Consider the following 19,871-nt stretch of genomic DNA (forward strand, 5'->3'; position numbering starts at 1 on the left):
AAAAGTTTCTATCATATCCCCTCGGTCTCTTCTTTCTTCCAAGCTATACATATTAAGGTCTTTTAACCTTTCCTGGTAAGTTTTATCCTGCAATCCATGGACCAGTTTAGTAGCTCTTCTCTGAACTCTCTCTAGAGTATCTATATCCTTCTGGAGATATGGCCTCCAGTACTGCGCACAATACTCCAAGTGAGGTCTCACCAGTGTTCTGTACAGCGGCATAAGCACTTCACTCTTTCTACTGCTTATACCTCTCCCTATACATCCAAGCATTCTGCTGGCATTTCGTGCTGCTCTATTACATTGTCTTCCCACCTTTAAGTCTTCTGAAATAATTACTCCTAAATCCCTTTCCTCAAGATACTGAGGTCAGGACTGTGTCAAATATTCTATATTCTGCCCTTGGGTTTTTACGCCCCAGGTGCATTATCTTGCACTTATCCACATTAAATTTCAGTTGCCAGAGTTCTGACCATTCTTCTAGTTTTCCTAAATCCTTTTCCATTTGGCGTTTCCCTCCAGGAACATCAACCCTGTTACATATCTTTGTGTCATCAGCAAAAAGACAAACCTTACCATCGAGGCCTTCTGCAATATCACTTATGAAGATATTAAACAAAATTGGTCCCAGTACAGATCCCTGTGGAATCCCACTGGTAACATGACCTTGTTTTGAATGTTCTCCATTGACTACAACCCTCTGTTGTCTGTCACTCAGCCACTGCCTAATCCACTCAACAATATGGGAGTCCATGCTCAATGACTGCAGTTTATTGATAAGTCTTCTATGTGGGACAGTGTCAAAAGCCTTACTAAAATCTAGATATGCGATGTCTACTGCACCTCCACCGTCTATTATTTAGTCACCCAGTCAAAAAAATCTATAAGATTTGTTTGACATGATCTCCCTGAAGTAAACCCATGCTGTTTTTCATCTTGCAATCCATGGGATTTTAGATGTTCCACAATCCTATCCTTTAATAGGGTTTCCATTAATTTGCCTACTATTGATGTCAGACTCACTGGTCTATAGTTGCTCAATTCCTCCTTACTACCTTTCTTGTGAATGGGCACGACATTTGCCAATTTCCAATCTTCCGGGACGACTCCTGTTACTAATGATTGGTTAAATAAATCTGTTAACGGTTTTGCCAGCTCACCACTAAGCTCTTTTAATAATTTTGGGTGTATCTCATCAGGCCCCTGTGACTTATTTGTCTTCACTTTAGACAGCAAACTTAGAACATCTTCCTCTGTAAAGACACATGCATCAAACGATTTAATAGTCATCCTTTCTAGTGGAGGTCCTTCTCCTTCTTTTTCTTTTGTAAAAACTGAACAGAAGTATTCATTAAGGCAGTCGGCTAGCCCTTTATTCTCTTCTACATACCTCCCGTCCTTTGTTTTTAATTTAGTTATTCCTTGTTTTAATTTCCTTTTTTCATTTATATATCTGAAGAATGTCTTATCCCCTTTTTTCATAGACTGAGCTAGTTTTTCTTCTGCCTGAGCTTTAGAAGTTCTTATAACTTGCTTGGCCTCTTTCTGCCTAATCTTGTAGATTTCCTTATCTTCATTGCTCTGGTTTTTTTTATAATTACAAAATGCTAGCTTTTTATTTTTAATGATTTGGGCCACTTCTGCTGAGTACCTACAGTGGTCTCTTCCTTTTTTTGCTTTTACTGACAAGTCTAATGCAATTTTCTGTTGCCTTCAATAATGCACCTTTTAAGTAGTCCCATTTCTCCTGGACTCCATGTAATCCGTTCCAGTCTGATAAGGACTCATTTATGACTAATTTCATTTTTGAAAAGTTTGTTTTTCTAAAATCTAAAACTTTTGTTTTTGTGTGGTGGGACTCTTTCACAGTTCTTATATTAAACCACACTGACTGGTGATCACTAGATCCCAAGGTTTCGCCGACAATGACATCATATACCGAATCCCCATTTGTGAATATCAAATCCAAAATGGCCTCCCTCCGGGTTGGCTCCTCAACCATTTGTTGTAGGGATAACCCCAGTAGGGAATTTAGAATATCTGTACTCCTGGTAGAACTTGCTATTTTGGTTTTCCAGTTTATATCTGGAAGATTGAAATCTCCCATAATGATAACTTCTCCTTTCATTGTCATTTTAGCTATTTCTTCAACTAGTAGATCATCTAGTTCTTTAACTTGACCAGGTGGTCTATATATCACACCTACACGAGTTACTGCATGATTAGCAAACTGCAACGTAACCCAAACTGACTCTATGTTGGCCTCACCAACTTGTATTAGGTTAGATTTAATGCTATCTTTCACATACAGGGCCACTCCTCCTCCTTTCTTGCCTTCTCTGTCTCTTCTGTATAAAGAGTACCCTGGTATGGTTATGTCCCAGTCATTTCTTTCATTAAACCATGTCTCCGTAACAGCCACTAAATCTACATTCTCAGATGCCATTATTGACCCAAGTTCATTGATTTTTTTTACCTAAACTGCGAGCAAGAAAATTATTTTAATTAAGACTGTTTTCAACATTTCTTAATTTTTCGTTTCTGCGTCATGACGGCTATGAGGCAACCCATTGAATCGTTTACGCTCTGGGTCAACCATTATCAGGATTGGCAGATATGAGTTGTGTTTAATGCTCTCTTTTGATTAGCCGATATGGATATAGAACCGTCCTATTCAATTTTTTTTGGGGGGGATTAGGTGACTAAAAACTGGCGAATCACATGTTTTTTATTTATTTTTCTGCTACTTCATTCACCAAATGGGAGATATTTTTTTAAAATATTTTAATAGTTTTGACTTTTTCGGGCATGGCGATACGTAATATTTTTTTTATTGTTTATTTATATGTAAAATTGGGAAACGGGGTGATTTAAACTTTCAATATTTTGGTGGGTTTTTTTAAGTTTTTTTTTTTTTTTTTTTTGTAAAACATTTTATTTAATAACTATTAGCCCCCTTAGTGAAAGCAAAAACTCCAGCAATGAAGTGGTAAACTTGTTGAGTTTTATTAAGGAACGCGGCTGTACAGATCAAGTGTGACGTTTCGGCCACATACGGCCTTTTTCAAACTACAGCAGATAAACAAAACATGAAGTAGACATGAATAAAAGGAATATACCAGGGCAGTGGTGGTATATGTACAATGTTAGTGACAAAATGCAATAATACAGTGATACAAATATTGCAAAGCTTTGGTCCAGAAGTGTGTGGGTCCCGTGGTTCAAGTCAGGTGGAGTCCAAAGAATGGGGATCCATATACACATGTTAAGGAAAATAACAGTCCGTATCTTCCATAAAATAACATCTCATATCAATCTCATGTGATTTTAAATATATATATATATATATATATATATATACACACACACACCGTAATATATGCAATATGTATACTATACAGAGTTAATGGAGCCTATAGGTAAGCTCCTGTAGTGGCAACCGGTAGAGGTATGTTCATATACAAGCAGTTGTATACATCCACCTTAATGTATAGTTAGTTCAATGTGCCCCCTTAGTGAAAGAGTTAATAGGATCAAAAGACCTATCTTACATTATTGTAGAAGGACCAAAGTAAGGAGACCATTCTGGGAAATGAAATTACCTGGTGCCGCTGCAGGAAGGTGGGAGAGGTGCAATTGCACTGTAGGGAAAGTGCATGGCGGACGCAGGGAAGCGCGCCCTATTTGAGGCAGCACGCCGGCCGACTGTCACGGTGGGGAGTGGGGAAAACCCCCCACCGTACAATGAAAAGGGTAGCTGCTAGGCTAGTACGCCAGAATAAGGGAGCAGGTCACCTCCTAAAGCATCCCTAAATCTGGCCCTGTTCTCCTAACTGTATGAGCCGACCCATAAGGTAGGAGGGCCCATACGCTGGAACCTCCGAACCCTGAAATTCCTGAGGTTAGGAGACAGGGACCAGAGACAACCTGGCTCATCCAAGACACGGATGAACCAGAGTCTCCCCAGGCCTAGCAACAAAGGGAAATGGGAAGCCCATACACAGCTAGAGGATCGGCAGGTAAGAACAACAAGACAACTCACTTACCTGCCAAAGCCTCCACAACTGGAACCTGTGCATCAGTACAGGAGCCCGAACACACAGCAGGTCACAGTACAGACAACCCACGCAGGAGTAATCCAGCATACCAACTCTGCCAGAGCCCCCCCATCAACATACAGGGCAAACGTCAAACATACATGTAGGGACAAACACCAACAACAGCCCAGACATGTGACAACCAAGAAGACGTACAACACACCCTGAACACAAACCCACACCTAACAAATAACAAGTGAGGTAGGTACCCAGAAGCAAACATAAGGAAAGACAATTCATGTCCAATAAGGTGGCCCTCAAGGACTGGGCAGAATCGCCCAGGCAAGGAGCAGAGCTCCATCACCAGACAAGACTGTAGTACAACTGCCCCCAGCCTGCAAGCCACAGGTATATAACAAGCTTGCGGCCACACCATAATCCCCACTAGCTAGATGATTAACCCCTAGCACACTAAACAGCAGGGAAGCACACCTTAAAGGGGAATTGCACGTGCAAACCAAAAACTACACGTTGCCACCAGCAACGAGTCTGCACGGCAAGTGGGATCAGAGCGTGTCAAGCCTCATTTTGAAACAACCAGAGGCTGGAGCGCTCCTTTGTAGAGAAATCGAGTAAGCGCAGGAAGAAAGGACAAGAGAGATGCATGGGGTAGTAGGAATAGGATGGAATAACAGGGAAGATGGAGAAAGACAGAAATGAGAAATGATGAGAATAAAAGGAGAAATGAAAGGAATAAGGAGGGGAAAGAAGTGGAAGGAGAAATACTGGTTGAATATGGATAAAGAAAAAGAGAAATGCTAGTAATAAAATGGAAGGAGTAACAGAAAGACAGGAGGGAAGTGTGAGGGGGGTGGAAAGGAGGAGGAGTGCAGAAAGAAGGGTACTCCAGAGGGCACCAGGATACTAATCAGTTGATCTGGAAGAAAGGGGGAAAAAAAGATTGTTCCATGTCCATAAGAAACCATCATGTTTACAGATTAATACAGAAGAGAAAGATCATCAGAGGTCCGATTAGGCCTTGTATTTTGTACTCTCTGTTTAACCCCTTGGGTTCTAAACTGTCAGGTTTGTGTCCAGTACACCTCTCTCATTTTTAATAATTTGATCCGATCGCCCCCCCCCCCCCTCCCTCTTCTACACAGTGCTATATGTTCTATAACCTGAGATTTTAACTGTGCGTGATTATGGCCTGCTTGGTCAAAGTGTAGGGGAGCCGGTAGTAATAGGTGCTTCTGTCTGATGCTTGATTTGTGTTGACAAATGCGTTCACTTTTTGTGCCGTTTCACCAACATATACTCTCCCACATGGACATTTGAGTAGGTATACCACAAAGGTGGAATCACAAGTGAAGAAACCTCTGATTGGAAAGCTTTTACTAGATTGTGGGTGGTAAGTGTGCGCCCTTTTGGACATTAGAACTCTGTAGACAGTGTATGTACGGGGTGTTCCTGTCCTCTGTGTGCCTAGAAAAGCTTGTCCAGGGACCTTAACAGCGGACCCAATATCGGCTTTGACTAGTAGGTCATGTAGGTTTTGTGGACAATGTGTAGAGGCCAATATTGGGTTTTTAAATTCAGCAACCAGGGGGTAAGCTTTCTGTAGAATGGGCCGATGGTTTCTGATACTGTTAACTATCTTATTTATACTCGGATGGAAAGTGTGTACAAAGGGGATGCGTGCAGTTTTCTGAGTCGGTTTGGGAATTTTGGGTTTCCCTGAGAAGCTGTGGGTATCCTCTTTCTAAGAATCGGTTTTTCATTTCAGAAATTCTCTGTAGTAGGGGTTCTGATTTGACTATACGTTGTATACGTTCAAACTGGGACAATGGGAGAGATTTTTTGGTATGTTGTGAATGGAGTCCACATCGATAGAGTTCCACACATTCTTGAATTCTATCTACTCCGAATTGCAGTTTACCATTCACCACAACGTTAATTGCATTAACTTCCTGGATACCATGGTGACAAAAGAACCGACGGAGACTCTCTCCACAGATTTATACAGAAATCCGACTGATCGCAACAACCTATTACATTATTCAAGCTTCCATACACATGAACAACTAGAGGGCGAGCGTACAAATAATAGGGCTCAGCCAATTCCTCTCAAAATGCAAATACAAAAATCAGTATTTTTGTACTTCCATACACGTCATATTTTTTTGCGGTGCGGAACCACGGAAAGGAACACCACGGCAGCACTCCGTAGTGCTTCCGGTGTTCCATTCCGTGACTCCGTTCCGCATCTCCGGAATTGCAGACCCATTCAAGTGAATGGGTCCGAATCTGCGATGCAGGGTGCACGTGGCCGTGGATTGCTGACCCGCCTTTTGCGGGCCACAGTACGGCCGTGGCTGCCCAACAGCCGTGTGCATGAGGCTGAGTTCACACTTCAGTTATTTGGTCAGCCAAAACCAGATGTGGGTCAAAAACACAGAACAGGTGCAGATCTTTACATTATACCTTATCTCTGAAGGCTTCACTGCTGGTTTTGGCTGACAATAACTAATGGAAATAACTGACCAAATAACTAAAGTGTGAACTCAGCCTAATTATCTTATATACATATTGATCAACAGTATCCAGAAAGTGGCCAACCCCTTTAACTGGTTTTCAAACTTCTTTTCAATGTATTCAAGCATAGGTTAGGGCTAATTTCACACGAGCGTGGTCATCCCGGGAAACACACTGTGATGTGATGGCTGCATGTCCTGAATGGAATATTGCTCCTCTGACCAGAACTCACAGCACCATAGATCATTATGATGCTGCGAGTTTGTGTCACGGCCACGGTTATGGCCATGACTCCTTGGGAGCCGCATACAGTTGCCCGCGGTTTGGGTAGTTGTTTCAACCGCAGCTTGAGGCATGTTGTTGTTTGCCTCAAGTGCGGTTGCCGCGGACAACAGTGATGTGTGCGGTTCCCTGGGAGTTGTGTGCGTGTGTGTATGCACGTTTGTATGTCTGGTGTGCACTTTGTGTTGTCTGGTGTGCACTTTGACATCTTCCTTTCTCTGTGGCTGCCCGTGGCAACGTTTGGAATGTTGTACATGTGGTGGCAGTGTCCCGGCCTTCGGGCTGTCTCCCAGGACGGCTGCCACCCATGTCGTTGCCTGCGGCAACAGCCACAGGGTGATCTTAGTTTGGTCACTTCCCCTTTATGTTGAGTTTCCCTTTCCTGTGGTGCTGGAAGGGTTAACTCCCTTCCCAGTGTGTGTGTGTGTGATGTCACTGGGTGTGTCCGACTGTGGGGTGTGGCTTCTTGGCCTATATAGCCTGGGTGTTTAGCATGGCTCAGTGGGTTGCTTCAGCCATGCTTGCTGGAGCAGCCTCCTGTGACCTCCATCTTCCTTGCCAGTGAGAGCCACCCCTGTGGTCATAAAGTATTGTTGCTATGTTAAAGTATTGTCGTGTTGTTGATGTCTTTATGTGTAGCCACTACATCACCTGGCATCGCACGGCTGAGGGTTTCCCCCATCCTCAGCCGTGACAGTTTGGATCAGAGGTGTAGTGTCCGGTCTGAGAAATGCAGTCATCACACGAAACGTGACCGTTTCCCAGACCGAACACGCTCCTGTGAAGTTAGCCCATCTGTGAGGGAAGATCTACTGGCTGTGCCCCATGACACAGTATCGGGTATCAAACTATCGATACCCAATCAATACTTTTAGACCCAGATCGATCCAATACCAGGATTTGCTATTTTCTGATACTAGGCTGCTCTACTGCCGCTCTCTGCGCGCATCATATTCTCCTGGGCCGGCACAGTGGAGAAGGAGGCAGTCCCTACCTCCCCACTGTGACGTGGCTGCCGCTGCCACCAATGAGAGGATAGTACTGAGGAGGAGGGGAGGCACTGTGACCACTGTGCCACAAATGAATATAATAAACCCTTAAATACAAATGTAGGCTGCGGGTGCCAGCCGTATCACATAGCTGGCGTCAATAACACGGCACGCAATCCCGCGAACCCCGTAAATTAACCCCTCAGAGAGGGGTTAATTGACGCGGTTTGGCAAGAGCCCTGTCATTGAGGCCAGGTATGTGATACGGCCGGCACCCGCAGCCTACATTTGTATTTAGGGGTAAATTATATTTACTGTTGGCACAGTGCCCCCCTCACCACCCCAGTATTATATCCATTGGTGGCAGTGCCCCCCCCCCAGTATTATATTCATTGGTGGCAGTGCCCTTCCCTCCAGTATTATATTCATTGGTGGCAGTGGCCTCAGGGTCCCCTCTTTCTAACTAGCAGACTTGTGTGTTCATTTTACCTCATTGTGCCAATATTGTATGTGAGTGAGCAATAGAAGTCCTACTCACAAGTTGCTGGTACGGCCATGTGCACGAGTCCTTAGCCAGGGCTTTGCAGACAGTGGTTTACATGTTTCTTTTCAAAGCTATTTCTTAGTATTTGGCCCATGATAACATGCTAAAATTATGGAATAAAAAAAACACCCACCAGTATCCTGTGAACACAACCTAACGGGTACAGTACTGCTATTTGATGGTGCACTTCTAGGAATGTCCACAAGATGTCGCTTTTGTTCCACGCCCAGTAATTACAGGCATTGTGCTGCAATGTGCTGAAAGCAAGAAAATTGTAGAGTCAAATACAGGTGATGAATAACATCTAAGTATCACACCAAGACGTGTCCTCAGTAATGACAGGTATTAGCAAATACACAGTGCTCTGATTAGCGGTTTAGTTATTGGCTGGTGACCGAGAGAGACACATCTTACGTGTGCCACAGAAGACCTCTAATAATGAGCAGGGTACTTTAGGGCTTGTAAATTTTTTAGGTAATTGAATTTTTATTGTGGTTGCTGGACTTTACATATGACGTCACATCACTAGTTTTGGGCAACCAATGTAGCTAATCCTATTAGAAGGTTCCGTTTTGGTGTCTCTCATTATATGACATGCGGTTCGGATCAGTGCATTGACTCTGTGTGACATCTGGTCTCAGCAAAGTTAGCTGGTAATTCCAGCCTTTAAAGGTCCATCATATATTGGCGTTCATTCCTGAGTTGGCTGAAACCTATTATATTATGGATGCAAATGAGCTCTCCCTGGTTGCATAAGAGGCAGAGCTTGCTAAAAGCTCATTTGCATCCCATCTTCCAAGAATTGCAGAGGAGCATGTATAGCCTATAAGTCTCCGATTAAGGTGGTCTCTGTAAGGAGACATAGTACCCTCCAAATATTATGGGTGCAGAAGGCTTGGTGCTATGAGCACACCATGGGTAGCCCTTCCGACTAGCACAGGGATAGTTAGTTTACCTTAACAGATCAGACCAAACCACCAACCTGCTGACTCCCAACATCTAGTTCTGCAAATAGGAATCCTCCCTCTAAGTAAGCATTTGGTAGGTGTAAGGCTACATTTACTGACATGATCCAGTAAGATGCCGAGCTACCCCATCCTCTGTCCCTATCTACTTGCGCGATCCGTCCTAGTTGACGGCCTACAACTGGTCGACAGTCCCTCCCTGATTGAGGGCTGGGGTCTATATGGGAAATTACAATGGGGACAATCCAGGTCAGACCAGGAGAGACAAAAAATGCACTAAATCAGGAGACACAAACCAGTAAACAAAATCATGCCAAAGTAAATACAAGGAGAGACCCCTGACATCACTACACAACCGGATGAAGGAGCGTGCCCCCCGGTATAACAACCCTGCTTTGTCCCACATGTTCTGATGTATACTTGTTTGGCCCTGGTGAAGGCCCTTTCCAAAAGCATATACATATAAGTGTATGAGATACAAATAATTTAGCTTCCAATTCTTGTCCATTTATGACTTCTTCTTCTTCTTCTTCCCACAGTGGAATGGCCACGGATATGATGTCGCAAAGACATTTGCATCGAAGTTCACCCTCATGTCTCCAGTGTGGTTGCAAATTAGAAGAAAAGGTAGACAGTCTTACCAGGTGACCGGACTGCATGATATTGACCAAGGTGAGTTCATATTCCAGCCCTTTAGTGATCAAAGATCTTAAAGGGGTTGGTCCATCTCAGACTTTGATGACATATCATGAGGATATGCCTTTAAAGTCAGATAGGTGCGGGTTCCATCTCTGGGACCTGCTCTTATATCCAGAACGGGGCTCTCAAAGTGAAGGAGAGCACAATGCTCATGCGCGGTTGCTCGCCATTCACTGCTATGGGATTTCTGAAAATAGCTGAACATGTGTGCGTCTCTATATTCACCTCTATGGGACTGCGGGAAGTAGCCAAGCTAGCGCGCTGCTATTTTCAGAACTGCAATAGAGAAGAATGGAGGGTGGCCGCACTTGCGCAGTGCTCTCTCCATCACTTTGTTCTGGAGACAGGTTTAGGTCCTAGTTGTATGCCATCTATGTCTTGGACTGAGAAAAAACGCTTTAATGGAAACCTGTCAGCAATGCCATGATACCTGAACCACGAACAGCATGAAATACTGACAGGCTCCATCATTACAAAGAACATAGGGGGAGATTTATCAAAATTCGTGTCCACCTTTCATTTTGCAAAGGAGTGCTGAAAAATGAAAGGTGGAATCTGATTGGTCGCTATGGGCAACTAAGCCAGTTCTACTTTACACCAGTTTTGATAAATCTCCCCTATAGTTTTAAAAGGAGCTGTTCAGTGGGAGCAGTGTCCTCTCCGCAGCTCTCCTCCATCTTCTTCTTTCCATCTGGCTTAGCCTGACTGACAGATCTATCTTTATGTGCATATAGGCATGGCAGGCTTGTTTTAAAGGGGGTTTCTGGGACTTAGATATTGATGACCTATTCTCTGATTAATGTCAGATCGATGGTGGTCTGGCACCCTGCACCCTGACCCAGATCAGCAGACTTGGCTAGCCACTGGGGCTGGAAAGTATTCAGTGGATGGAGCAGGAAGCAGAAGGCTTGATCCACTATGTAGTTTCACGCACCAGCATATCGCAGCTCCGCTCCCATTCACTTGAATGAAAGCTGAACTGCAGTTCCTGGCTCAGACACTACACAGTGGATGGCACTGTCATCCACTGTATAGTTTCTGGTACCAGTGTCTGCCCGAAACACTGATCTGACCCCCACTAATCTGATAATGATGTCCGTACCAGAAATCCCTTTTAATGCTGTGGGAAAGATTTTACTAATACTATAGCTGCAGTAAACTTAGGCTGTCTAGACCTGCACCAAATTTATCTATAGCTGTTTATAGCTCTATGTCTGAAATGCTATATGCTGACATATCACAGTATGATATGAGCGCATAGCTCAGTGGTTAGGTTGCTGGTTTGTACTCAGTGATTTAGATGCTTGCCTCACATGCAGTGTTCTTGGGTTCAAAACCCCTGTCTTTAAAAAATATTAACATTTTATTGAGCCCTAGAAAAGAAACGAATTCAAGTGATGTGTGACCCTGATGTCTGACTCTTCTCTTCTCACTAGTCAGGGTCAGCGTCAATGAAGCTAAAAGTCATTGCGACGCTGACTAGTGAGAAGAGAAGAGTCATCACTTGAATTTGTCTCTTTTCTAGGGCTCAATAAAATGTTAATATTTTTTAAAGACTGATAGGGGTTTTGAACCCAAGAACACTGCATGTGAGGCAAGCGTCTAAACCACTGAACTATAGGTTCAGACATCAGCATGAAGGATTTTCTTCATCTATGTGATTTGAATATTAATATTAAAAGTACAATGAAGCTAAAAGTCATTCTGACGCTGACTAGGGAGAAGAGTCAGACATCAGGGTCACACATCACTTAAATTTGTCTCTTATCTAATGTTTAAAAAGATTAACTTGTCGTACAAACCAGCAACCTAACCACTGAGCTATGCGCTCATCTAATACTGTGATATGTCATCTTATAGCATTTCAGACACAGAGCTATAAGCTCAGCTTATAGCCCCCTGTCTGGAAGGGGCTAACCATCGGGCCGCTGCACTGTTGTGGCAGTGGCCAGATGCTTGAATGGTTAATGTGGGGAACATGCCCCTAACCCCACCCCCCCTGTTCAGGATGGCCGTCTGTGCCCCCTCCACCCCCCGAACTGGATGGCTGGCGCAGTGGTGCAAGTTAAATCCCCCCCCCACCCTCTTCAGGATGGCCGGCAGCGGTCCTGCATCCCTCTCGCCCGACACCCCCCTGTCAAAGGTGGATACATAAACCCATAACCCCCCCTCCCCCTCCCAGTTCAAGATGGCCGGGCGGCGAGCGGTGCAAGTTACCCCCCCCCCCTTCGCCCACCTCACTTCCCAAAAAATGGTATAAAAAGTTATCAAAAGAGTCATATGTACCCAAAGTTAGCACCGATCAAACTGTCACTTCATTCTGCAAAAATTTAGCCCCTACCTTTAAAACAATTGCCCAAAAAATATAAAAAAGACGACTTTCAGAAAATGGAGACACAAAAACATGATTTTTTTTTCAAAAATTATTTTATTGTGTAAAACCAAATAAAAAAAAAGACATATTAGGTATTGCCACATCCGTAACGACCTGCTCTATAAAAATATAACATGATCTACCCAGTCAGGTGAACATTGTAAAAAACTATATTTATATCTTGTTTCATTTAATGTTTGTGTGTGTCGTTAAAAGATATGAACAGTATACCCTATAACAGTGACATCTACAGTACCCCGCCCCCTTAACAGTGATCTCCACATCCCCCCCTTAACACTGACCCCCCCCCACAGTGCTCCGCCTCCTTAAAATGGGACCTCCACAGCAGCAGACCCCCTTAACTTTGACCTTAACAGCAGCCCACCCCTTTAACAGTGAGTTCCACCCCACCCCACCCCCTTGATAGTGACCTCCACATGGGCCCGCCCCTTAACAGTGACCTCTACACCCCGTCTCTTTAACAGTGATTTCCACAATAACCCACCCCCTTAACAGTGACCTCCACAGAGCGTCGTTCCCTTAAAATCTGACCTCCACAACACCCCGCCCCTTAACACTGACTTTAACGGACCGTCCCCTTAACTGTGACCTCCACCATTCCCTGCCCCCTTAACAGAGACCTCCACAGCGGCCCAACCCTTTAACAGTGACCTCCACAGTACCCCATCTCCTTAACAGTGATTTCCACAACATACCGCCCCCTTGACAGTGGCCTCTACGGCAATCTGCCCCTTACCACTCAACTATATAGTGGACTGCCCCCTTAACTGTGACCTCCACAGCACTCCGCTCCCTTAACAGTGTCATCCACAGCGCCCTGCCCCTTTAAAGCTGACCTACAGCAGTGAAGAAAAATGGCTGGGTTCTTATAGAAACCTGATGTAAAACTGTGTGTATGTGGAGACTAAGGGCCTGTGAGCTCATATTGGCTGATAAGGGTCATGTGACTGTGTGTATGGCAGTTGGGATATGAGGAGAAAGACCTGCAGGCTTCTATTGGCTAATGCAGGTCATGTGATGTGCCATATTAGCATTTTTGGGGAATATCTCAGGAACGGTACGTCCTAGAGAGCTGAGACCCAGTCTAAAACCTTTCCGGACACCTGTGTGCCAAATTTCATGATTGTAAATGCGACGGTGTGGATTCCTTTAGCGGACATACATTCATACATACATACACTCAGCTTTATATAATATATATATATTTATTTATGACCATGGCAGCACAGCAGGCCAAATGTAAATATGAAGGTGCAGGCCAATGGATCGGCAACAAATCCAGGACCGTATAAGAATAAAAAATAAAAAAATGGCAGCAGTCTCACAAAAAATGAGTGAAAAAAAACAAACCACTTTATTCAGCCCTGTGGTCGCAACTAGGGATGAGCGAACTTGTGTTTTTAAGTTCGGCGTACAAGGTTCGGGTTATCTAAGAATTCCGTTATGGATTCCACTACAACGGTCTATAACTTATGGTCCATGGAAGCAGAATCCATAACGGAATTCTTAGATAACCCAAACCTTGTATGCTGAACTTGAAAACACAAATTCGCTCACCCCTAGTCGCAACGTTTCAGCTCATAGCTTGAAAAAAGGCTCTGTGAATGAGCTGAAAACATTGCGACCACAGGGTGAAGAAAGTGTTTGAGAGCGCTGTAGTCTCTCTCTGTCATTTATCAAACTGGTGTAAAGTAGAAGTGGCTTCAGATTCCACCTTCAATTTTTCACAGCTCCACTTGCTATGGGCAACTAAGGCTACTTTCACACTCACGTTTTGGTTTCCGTTTGTGAGATCCGTTCAGGGATCTCACAAGCGGTCCAGAATGGATACGTTTTGCCCTAATGCATTCTGAACGGATAAGGATCCGCTCAGAATGCATCAGTTTGGCTCCGTTCCGCCTCCATTCCTCTTTGGAGGTGGACACCAAAACTCTGCTGACAAAACTGAGCCAAACGGATCCGTCCTGACACACAATCTAAGTCAATGGAGACGGATCAGTTTTCATTGACACAATATAGCACAATAGAAAATGGATCCGTCCCCCATTGACCCTTTAATGGTGTCCAAGACAGGTCTGTCTTGGCTATGTTACAGATATATCAAACGGATCCGTTCTGAACGGATGCAAGCGTTTGTATTATCTGAACAGATCCGTCTATGCAGATCCATAACGGATCAGCACCAAACGCGAGTGTGAAAGTAGCCTCATCTGTGTGCGGACTGCTCACACACATTGTATTCAGAACAGAGTGCAGGTAGTGAGAGCTGTCAGTAATGAGATCTATATCCTGCTTATAACACCATGGTTCTGACTGTAGATCGCTGCACTAACATTATCAGCAGAAATATCTATTGTGTCTACAAATAATGGACTTTTTACAGAATGGAAAGTGATCAATAGATCTGCTGATTACAGGCTGTAGCATACAAGTAGTCTGTATGTAAGTAGCTGATAGCTGTGCAGCTATGTGCCATGTAACAGGATGTAGGGGCTTTGGAGCAGAGCTGTGCTGTGTAACAGGAAATGGTGTGGGGCTCTGGAGCAGAGCTGTGCTGTGTAACAGGATGTGGGGGCTTTGGAGCAGAGCTGTGCTGTGTAACAGGATATGGGGCATGACTGTGCAGCAGAGCTGTGCTGTGTAACAGGATATGGGGGTGGTGCTGTGGAGCAGAGCTGTGCTGTGTAACAGGATATGGGGGTGGTGCTGTGAAGCAGAGCTGTGCTGTGTAAAAGGATATTGGGGCGGGGCTTTGGAGCAGAGCTGTGCTGTGTAACAGGATATTGGGGCGGGGCTGTGGAGCAGAGCTGTGCTGTGTAACAGGAAATGGTGTGGGGCTCTGGAGCAGAGCTGTGCTGTGTAACAGGATGTGGGGGCTTTGGAGCAGAGCTGTGCTGTGTAACAGGATATGGGGCAGGACTGTGCAGCAGAGCTGTGCTGTGTAACAGGATATTGGGGCATGACTGTGCAGCAGAGCTGTGCTGTGTAACAGGATATGGGGGTGGTGCTGTGAAGCAGAGCTGTGCTGTGTAACAGGATATGGGGGTGGTGCTGTGGAGCAGAGCTGTGCTGTGTAACAGGATATGGGGGTGGTGCTGTGGAGCAGAGTTGTGCTGTGTAACAGGATATGGGGGTGGTGCTGTGGAGCAGAGCTGTGCTGTGTAACAGGATATGGGGGTGGTGCTGTGGAGCAGAGCTGTGCTGTGTAACAGGATATGGGGGTGGTGCTGTGGAGCAGAGCTGTGCTGTGTAACAGGATATGGGGGTGGTGCTGTGGAGCAGAGCTGTGCTGTGTAACAGGATATGGGGGTGGTGCTGTGGAGCAGAGCTGTGCTGTGTAACAGGATATGGGGGTGGTGCTGTGGAGCAGAGCTGTGCTGTGTAACAGGATATGGGGGTGGTGCTGTGGAGCAGAGCTGTGCTGTGTAACAGGATATGGGGGTGGTGCTGTGGAGCAGAGCTGTGCTGTGTAACAGGATATGGGGGTGGTGCTGTGGAGCAGAGCTGTGCTGTGTAACATGATATGGGGGTGGGACTGAGGAGAAGAGCTGTGCTGTGTAACAGGATGTGGGGGCGGGGCTGTGGAGCAGAGCTGTGCTGTGTAACAGGATATGGAGCGGGGCTGTGGAGCAGATCTGTCCTGTGTAACAGGATATTGGGGCGGGGCTGTGTAACAGAGCTGTGCTGTGTAACAGGATGTGGGGGCGGGGCTGTTGAGCAGAGCTATGCTGTGTAACAGGATGTGGGGGCGGGGCTGTGGAGCAGAGCTGTGCAACAGGATATGGGACGGGGCTATGGAGCAGATCTGTGCTGTGTAACAGAATATGGGGGCGGGGCTGTGGAGCAGAGCTGTGCTGTGTAACAGAATATGGGGGCGGGGCTGTGGAGCAGAGCTGTGCTGTGTAACAGAATATGGGGGCGGGGCTGTGGAGCAGAGCTGTGCTGTGTAACAGGATATGGGGGCGGGGCTTTGGTGCTGTGCTGGTGCATGTGAAATCAACAGGAACACCCACACAGGCTCAGGAGACATCCAAACAGTGAGTGAACCTCATAGAAGAGCATTTCTGAGGGCATGTGAAGGAAAGCTGATACCAGTAAACTAACAAGTCCAATTTTAGTATGTGCTGTATCACAGTAAGATGTGAGGTTATTGATTTTTATGTCACAAAGGTGTCCATAGCCTTTAATCCTCACTTTTCACATACGTCATCTATAAAACATTATAACCCCTTCCCGACATCTGCTGTATATGCACGATGTATGTTGAGACTTTAAAGATGGTGTCCGCTCCAGGGCGGGGCAGGTGCCATTGCCACCAGGAAACTGATCACATAATTTAACCCCTCAAATGTAACCACAACATCAGCAGAGCCATTGGTTGTTCCTAATACCCTGGGTCTCTCTGAAGAAACACATGGTATTAGAACTGTAGTTCCTATGGAGGTCTGCAGGTGGCAGAGCTCCCTAGGGAAAGACTGACAGCAGAATTTTATACATGTTCAAAACCCCTGCAGGAAGTGAAAAAAGTAAAAATAAAATGTAATAAAAATTCAAATCAACCCCAGGCCTCATAGTAAAAATAAACTGTAAAAAATCTTTTTTTTTTTTTGCTGCTTCACATCCCCAAAAAAATGAATAAAAAGTGATCAAAAAGTCATACACACCCAAAATGGTATAACTAAAACTACTACAGATCGCCCCTCAGAAAATGAGCGCTCACAGAGCTCCATAGATGTAAATATAAAAAATGTATAGGATGAAATATAAAAAATGTATAGGGGTTAGAACATAAAAAATATTTTTCTAAAGTTTTTATATATTTTTTTTATAAAATTAAAACTCAAGATTTTTTTTTTTATAAATGTGGTATTGCTGTAATCGTACTTTCCCCAGAGAATGAAGATAACAGGTCAGTTTTACCACAAAAGAAACGCTGTAAAAACAAAACCCATAAAACTGTGGCGGAATTGTGTTTTTATTTTTTCCAATTTCACCCCATTTGGAATTTCTTTTCCATTTTCCGACTACATGGTGTGCAACATTACATTGTGCTATTAGAAAGTAGAACTTTTCCTGCAAAAAACAAGACCTCATACTGCTAAGGGATTGGAAAAATAAAAAAGTTATGGCTCCTGATGGGCAGGGAGTGTAAAATTAAAACGCAAAAAAAAAAATAGTTGCGTCAGAAAAGGGTTCACATAACGTCTTTTAATATTAAAAAGTTATGTCACCAAGTTGACCAATCAGGGTTGGGATCCCCTTTCCTTTTGCAACTGACATCAACAAAAAAACAGGCAGTTTTCATAGTGAATTCCCCTGCCGCCCACTAGAGGGAGCCCCCATACAGGAAATATAGATTGGATTGTACGCCACCATTAATGACCCCCATACCTAATAAACCAAACAAGGTTTTAAATGAAAATCGATGTTTAGCCCTTTCAGCTGTTTAGTATCCAACCGATAAATCCATTGCACTTCTAATTATGAGTGATATTTTTTACAAGGTCACCAAACCTGCATTTATTTTTAACTAGTTCCACCCCTTAAAGCTACAAACCCTCGAATTACCATGACGGGATCTGTTAAAACGTTAGAGAATTCAATGTGTTTCCAGTCCAGTTCCTGATTTGTTCATGTATCCCGGTTATGCTGAGTTAAGGGGAATATTAAAGTGATTATATTGTCTTATGTTTTAAGACGATGTATGTGAGGATTGCTTTTTTGGTTAATTTTTAATAGTTATATTATTAAATTATAGAGAGGAAGAGGTGGGTATAAAGCAATGGTCTTAGATAAGGGACTGTATGCCCTAGATCAGGCATGCTCAACCTGCGGCCCTCCAGCTGTTGCAAAACTACAACTCCCAGCATTCTCGGACAGCCTTCAGCTATCAGCCTACAGCAGGGCATTGTGGGAGTTGTAGTTTTACAACAGCTGGAGGGCCGCAGGTTGAGCATCCCTGCCCTAGATGAAGCATAGTGAAACTCTGGATCGGGCAAGCCTGAAGGTGAAGGCAGTGATTTATGATATCCGCCATCAGCCCTCAGCCTTTATCTCAGTTTTTTATAAAAGAAGGGGTAGACTACAGACTTTCTATAGAAGGAGATACGGGACATCACAATATCCATGTTAATAAATACAGGAACGCGAGTCTGATTTCATCATCTACATTTTCTTTTAGGATGGATAAAAGACATTAAAAAGAATTCTAAGATTACACGGATTGGTAAGTCTTTCTATCACAAACTAAAAATGATTCATCTGAAAGTTAAAGTTCTGTGACAGTTCTCTGGGTTAGGTCCTGCAGCTGCATCTCCCCCCCACCCCATTTCTTCCTTGTACTCTTTTATCTGTTAACTTTTCTGTTAACTTTTAACTGTTTGTTCTGTTCCTTATTTTTCTGTCCACCTGGCTGCAGTGCTCCTCTCCATCCTTCAACTGCCATCAGCCTTAGGGCTCATGCTGAACCATTTATTTCAATGGGGCTGTAAAAAAAACAAACAAACAGAAAGGACTCACTGTGCATTCCGTTTCTGTATGTCCGCATGGTCGTTCCGTAAAGAAATAAAAAAAAAAAAAAAGAACGTGTCCTATTCTTGTCTGTTTTGTGGACAAAGATAGGCAAAGAATTAATGCAATATGGATGTCGCACGGACGTAATCCGTATTTTTTGCGGATCTGTGTTTTGCGGACTGCAAAATGCATACAGTCATGTGCATGAACCCTTATCTATTGTTAGAAGCTGGGGCAGTTACAGCTAGAGATCTGCATCAGAAAGGACACTCCCGCTGAGAAAGTGTACCCTCCCCAAAAAAAATTAAAAAAGCCACGCCCTTTGGCTGCCAGCCTGAAATAAATCTAGCAGAGCAATGAATGTGGAGATCTCTGGATCCATGTGAGGTACAGGGCTGGTTTATTAGAAAGAGATTGTCATGTACTATATGAGGTAGGATTTTCATTTTTTACATTTATCATGAGATAACCCCTTTAACCCTTTTACTACCAGCGCCGTACATGTACGGCGCTGGAGCAATGTGTAAACGTGGCACCCGCTCTCACTTGCGGGTTACATGGCCGGCAGGTCTCTGCTGTTTCAAACAGCAGAGACCTGTGGTACATAAAGGCTTTAGATGCCGTGATCAATCGCGCTTCCTGGCATCCTACCGACATTCCCTGCAGCCCATGGGGATGTTTGTAGTTACTTTTAATGCTCTGAGTTTCGCTGACGAGAGCCACAGCATTCATGCTGCAATTCTTATTTTGGCCACCAGATGGCAGGCCAACATAAGAAATGAGCAATAGACAGTAATAAACTCATTTTAAAAATACATGATTGTTCAAAAATAAACATTTAAAAACCAACAGATTTTATAGGTTCATAATCATTACAAAAAAAGTTAAATAATATAAAAAAAACATGTTTAA

At 44.1% G+C, this 19,871-nt stretch overlaps 1 protein-coding gene across 1 annotated transcript in view; it reads left to right on the forward strand.

Annotated features, from left to right (window-relative positions):
* The window catches only part of CHID1 (chitinase domain containing 1), a 478,064-nt gene that overhangs the window by 18,542 nt on the left and 439,651 nt on the right, over positions 1-19,871 (forward strand). Inside the window, exons 4-5 of the mRNA XM_044269966.1 lie at positions 9,892-10,024; positions 18,628-18,672. Of these exons, the coding sequence (XP_044125901.1) occupies positions 9,892-10,024; positions 18,628-18,672 (178 nt within the window). The remainder of the gene's footprint in view (positions 1-9,891; positions 10,025-18,627; positions 18,673-19,871) is intronic.

Source organism: Bufo gargarizans, chromosome 10, assembly GCF_014858855.1.
Source record: "Bufo gargarizans isolate SCDJY-AF-19 chromosome 10, ASM1485885v1, whole genome shotgun sequence".
NCBI lineage: Eukaryota > Metazoa > Chordata > Amphibia > Anura > Bufonidae > Bufo > Bufo gargarizans.